Source organism: Phaethon lepturus, unplaced genomic scaffold (assembly GCF_000687285.1).
Source record: "Phaethon lepturus isolate BGI_N335 unplaced genomic scaffold, ASM68728v1 scaffold38269, whole genome shotgun sequence".
Taxonomy (NCBI): Eukaryota; Metazoa; Chordata; class Aves; order Phaethontiformes; family Phaethontidae; genus Phaethon; species Phaethon lepturus.
Window position 1 is genome coordinate 27,360 of NW_010566241.1, and position 5,183 is coordinate 32,542.

Consider the following 5,183-nt stretch of genomic DNA (forward strand, 5'->3'; position numbering starts at 1 on the left):
ACAGTTGAGCTTGCAGAGCAGAGACCAGCCATCCTTCTGTAGTTAGGGATTTGCTAACTTCTAAAAATCTCATCTTTATATTCTGGAGCTACAGAAAGTGCTTTAAACATGAGTAGTTAAAAACATATGTCAGTGAATGGTGCAGTTGTAGCCTTTATGTCGCTAGAACACACCATTAAATATTGTGGGTAGCTACAAGCCTGGCTTTTGCTGTGAAGTAGTACTCTTGAATTGTGTATGACAACACCTGCTAGGGCCTTTCCAGATCGATTTCTGTGAAGGGCCCACTGAGCAAGACATTTTTCTTTCTTTTGCATAGGGTGAGTCATCACTGTATGATGGCCCAGCTACTGAAATAGAATCCTCCACCAGCACCAGAGTGTGTAACTTTCTCCATTGTGGCTGTGGTATTTCATTCTCATTTCACACGTGTCTGACACCGTCATTCCAAATGAAGGGTCGAATATGGTGAGCTGCAGGCTGACAGGGTACCTGAGAGTTGGAACAAAATCACTACCGCCACTTTTAGTTCCAGTTCAGAGCAGGTGACTCATTCCTCAAGTTCAGAGGGAACATGCTTTCAGCCATGTTGATGCTGATGTGCCAACAGAAGAGCTGGACTATTGGGGAGCCAAGTGAAAGCTGAAATCTGACAGTAGCAAATAGAAGGCTGATGCAAGAATGAATCGTATTTGATAGGAAAACATTGGGGGTTTTAAGAACTCAGGTAGCAGAAACAATAGCTACTGTAACATTTAATGTAGCATGGGCTTCAACAACTGCGGCTCACAGAAGAGCATCATTCACCTCTGGTCTGGTTCCCAGCTGGCATTTTCCAACAGCTTTAGGTTTGGTCTAAAACTAGTTGCCCAGCTTTGGCTGCAGCCAGCCCCCAGCCTCTGGGAGAAAAGCAAGGAACTGCTCTCCCTCACCCTTCAGTTCACAGTTAGCAAGTTGCTCTGTTACAGCACTTCAGTCCATATCTGTGAGCAGCCACAGGTGCTGCCTCCCCCCTGTACAGCCATGGCTGCCTGGGTGTCTCTACAGTTTAAAGTGGAAAAACTCCTGCAAGCCACTGCTGTCGGTTAACACACCTGTAAGAACACCAGGGGCAGCTGCCAGTAAACCAGGATTGTACTACTTCACTAATGCAGAGACATGGAAGGCCTTGCCTCAAGAGGGCAAGGGAGCAGATGCTCCATAATAATCAGCAAACCAACTTTGAATTACTGAAATGTGAAGTTGTTGTTCTGGCTTGGTGCTCTAACTGTGCGACACACGATGCAGCCACCCGGGAGAGGAAGCTCTGGTACAGGTTGAAGCAGCGCAGAGGGCAGCAGCGGCATGTCTGTGACACCGCCGGAGGGGAACATGGCAAAGGGTCACACAGGCAGCTCTTGCTGCACCTATTACCCTGAAAGGCAATACCCCAAAACCAGGTAAGGTAATGTGCCTCGTTAACAAACGTTGTCTATGCCCTCATGCATCTCCCCAGTTTGTATCTGGGCTTGGTTAATGCGCAACACAGACTTGGGCTGTTAGTAAAATAAACTAGAAACAACGTAATTGAGTTACATCTAGCCCTCGAGCGACCGACCGTCCTGAGCTCAATACCCTGGCTTACAGCACATGAATGACTTTCACAACAACACAGTCTAAGGACCAAGGAGTTTTACTTTATTACTAAGAATCAGTTTATGTTCTTGTACTTCACATATAAATATCCTCAGGACAACAAAAAAGGCACATTATGAAGACATCATGCACCCTGTCTGTGTCTTTTTATTACAAGAACTATCTCCGCTAGAAATAAAAGCCTAGAACTGGTTGTATGACATATACCTCTCTGTGTTGACAAAATATTCAAAACAGTTGGTAAAAATTTACATTTCTACAAATTCTAAAAATGACACTGCATATCTAAATGGCAAGTTCCACTTCGCCTGGGGCAAGAGGACAGTTTAAAAAGAAGGTGGTTTGACTCACCAGATTCACGGAGTTCAAGCACCACTTATAGTTTCATTCCAAAACTTCCTAACTTAAACCAGTAAGTTTTTAGTTGATGTTAACAGCCTACTTCATATGCACAAAGCATTCGCTGCTTCCTGTTTCTGCTAGTCTTCCATTACCATCCTGAAGAGGTGAATGTTCATATTTCAATGAAAATACAAAAAATTTTCACAAATACATATTTCTTTTTAAAAGTACCTGTCCCATAATACCTCTAGGCTCCCATTTATGTCCATTCCCTTCATTCCCCCAAAAAGTAAAATAATTCTATCTTTAGTGTAACATACTTAACTAGAGCTAAAATGGCAGGCTTGGCAGCTTTGTCACTGCACTTACAGTTTTTGAAGAGATGGAGTTGTTACGGCCTTTTTAAAATTGGTAGATGAAGCAAAACGTATACTCTACGTGAATAAGGTAAAGTTTCATGCATTCTGTGGTGTAAATAAATACCAGCAGAGTTTTATAGGAACATAAGTTTAAGGGTTTTATTATCAAAGTTTTGTAAAACAATTTCAGAAACTGTACATCAACATGGCACAGACTGTAGCCTACTTTTGTCTTTTTACCTGCACACAAGTAAAAGCTCTTGAAGTTCTGTAACTAAGAAAACAGCTTGCCTAACTACTTTGCATATAACATGGAATCACTGTGTGCATAAGATTACTACTGCAGTGACAGTAAACACAAATTTATTAGTTTATACAACTTGAGATCAAGTAAAAAGTACATTATCAAGTAGACTTGCTTTTAAAAGCATACGAAGGTCAACTTTAAAATGCACTACCTTTTTGCCATGTGTTTAGCTCATTAACAAATAAAACGACCTGGATTATGAAAACTGCACAAATCAACCTTTAATCACTGGGCACTGATCAAGCAGAGATTTTTACTTCCCAAGGCTCAAGAAGAAAAGTTAAGAACCATTACCACTTGCCTGAGATGGATTTGAACTGACAGATTAAAAAAAGCCCTCAAAAAGGTTAGTGCATTTTAACTTGGTCAAAGCCAAACAAAACCCACCAGGAAAAACAAAACAGAACAACCCAACCCCAGCCACATGGCTTAAAGAAAACAAAAACAAAAACTTATCTCTATCAGAATGCCTATTTTCAGATGTACTGTCAATTTTTTTCCTGTAGTCACATTTAAGATCCTTAAGTAGATCCACCATATGTTGTAGGACTTCAGAACATTTAGGATGTTTCTGCCACAATCAACATGCAGTCAGTGCATTCCCTATACTGCTCTATTACTGCAATGAATCAAATTCTAGAAACACTATCATAAGTGAGCTGATTTACTAAAGGAGATCATACAACAAACAGTCCATGCCTGCTGTAGATGCATGCAGCTTTTTACTTTTGCTTGAAGCACCACCGAGTTAGTAAAAATTGCTTGGCTACGCAATCCCTTTCGGCCGTAACAAGAATGGTTACCTTTCTATAAAGCTTTTGATGTGAGTTAGTATCAGGAGATTTACAAACCATGTATAGCTGTATACATCTAGATTTAGGATTAACGAGTACAGCATAAAAGAATCACACAGGAATGACACTGATGCACATCTGCAGCTGTGTTCACTGCAAAGGCAAAATTCAGTCACTCATATCCATGTCCTCCTCATGATGATCATCCCCATTCACTTTGGATTCCCTTGCTGAATCTCCACTTCCTTTATCAGCGGCAGACTCCTTTACCTTAGGGGAGGATGAATCTGCCATTTTCTTTTCTTCCTTCTTCTCCTTCTCGCTGTCATATCCTTGTTCCTCTTCGTCATAATCCCTTGTGACCTGCTTTGCAGAGATAAAAAAAAAGGTAAAATTGCTTTCAAAGCCCCTGTTGGTTAAAGGTTAAAACTACAGTATAGGCAGTGAAGTTAAACAGGTTTTTAAACATACTTTCACATCTTTATCACTCTCGGATTTTCGTTCTCGATCCTTCTCTTTGTCTTTGCTTTTTTTTTTCTTGCTTGTTGACCGTTCCCTCTCATCTCTACTTCTCTCCTTGTCTTTATCCTTCTTTTTTTCCTTTTTATGTCTACAACGATAAAGTACATGGAAGAATGAAAACCACAATAACACCATTCTGTAACTAGAACACAGACCATGTCCAGAGTGTTACCCATAGTTCATCACAAATCAAAAGGGAGAAAGAGCAGTGTGCACTAAGAGAACGCCGTTCGCTTTCAGAAAATAACCAAACATCCCCACTTCTTAGCTCTGGATCACACACAACCACCACAAAGCAAAGTCTAAGAAACACCATGTCAAGACTGGCAATGCTATAGTGTTTTATGAAGGAGCACCTCAAGTTCCCTGTTTAGAGAGAAGATCACAAAATGTCCAGGCCCACCCAAAAGTGAGTTGATTCCTACTGTACAGAGCCAAATGGGCCAGGAACTCCAGGATACTCCAGGTATCTCCTTACCCCTGGAATACCTCACGCTGGAAGTTCTTGGGCACTAAGAGAGAAGCTCTATGCTTGAAGCTGATTAAATTATGATAAAAGCAGTAGGAGACAGCAGAGATCCACTCTCTCAAGAAGTCAACCTATGGGCTGGGTATAAGGAACAAGCCAAACACACACCATCTTCAGAATAACCCCACCATGACCTTTGCTACAGGTCACATCTTCAGAATTTTCCACCCAGACACTTTTTTTTTTTTTTCCAGCCAAGAGGCTTACTGACCTTCTTGGAGACGGGGACCGGGACATTTTCCTTTTAGGAGACCTAGGTTTTTTAGGTGACCGTGTTCCACTCCTACTTCTTCTACGTCGTCTTTCTCTGCAGGAAAGAGATGTCAAAGTTTGGTGGGGTTTTTTGGGGTTTTGGGGGGTTTTTTGTTTGTTTGTTTTTTTTAAAGCTACAAATACATCTCTGGCTCAAAAACCAGCACTGCTCAAAAGGCAGTAAATATGTATAACTCAAAATGCATATTTATTATTAGCAGTACTGCAAAGCCCACACAGTTGCTGATCAGCAGAGGAAGTTGTTTTCCTGTTCTACCTCCACCTTCATGAACAAACTGCTAGCTTAGACTGTATTAGGAATACTGATTCTTTTTACAAAGAGAAACAAAACAGTTTGTACTTGTTAATATTGCAAGTTAATTTTGGAAGCTTTTAAAAAAAGAATGGCACAGATTTTGTATGCATTTATTCCATACATCAGG

General features: G+C 40.9%; 1 protein-coding gene across 2 annotated transcripts; it reads right to left on the reverse strand.

The window, feature by feature from the left end:
• Positions 1-2,481: 2,481 nt before the first annotated feature.
• SRSF11 (serine/arginine-rich splicing factor 11) lies at positions 2,482-4,793 on the reverse strand. Of its 2 annotated transcripts, none has more exons than XM_010295424.1 (3): positions 4,700-4,793; positions 3,909-4,047; positions 2,482-3,800 (listed from the first exon to the last, which is right to left on the reverse strand). In XM_010295424.1, exons 1-3 carry the CDS (start codon positions 4,723-4,725, stop codon positions 3,606-3,608), a joined length of 360 nt encoding a protein of 119 aa, XP_010293726.1. In that variant the 5' UTR covers positions 4,726-4,793; the 3' UTR covers positions 2,482-3,605. The 2 variants fall into 2 exon arrangements, with proteins under 2 accessions (XP_010293726.1, XP_010293725.1); XM_010295423.1 differs by having other exon boundaries at positions 2,969-3,803.
• Between the last annotated feature and the right edge of the window lie 390 nt (positions 4,794-5,183).

What these genes read in the sequence shown, in the direction of transcription:
- SRSF11 (XM_010295423.1), bottom strand. Translation starts at nt 4,725, where the DNA reads ATGTCCCGGTCCCCGTCTCCAAGAAG. An exon ending in CGGTCCCCGTCTCCAAGAAG is followed by an intron (nt 4,048 to 4,699) that starts GTCAGTAAGCCT and finishes TTATCGTTGTAG; the next exon opens with ACATAAAAAGGAAAAAAAGA. An exon ending in AGAGTGATAAAGATGTGAAA is followed by an intron (nt 3,804 to 3,908) that starts GTATGTTTAAAA and finishes ATCTCTGCAAAG; the next exon opens with CAGGTCACAAGGGATTATGA.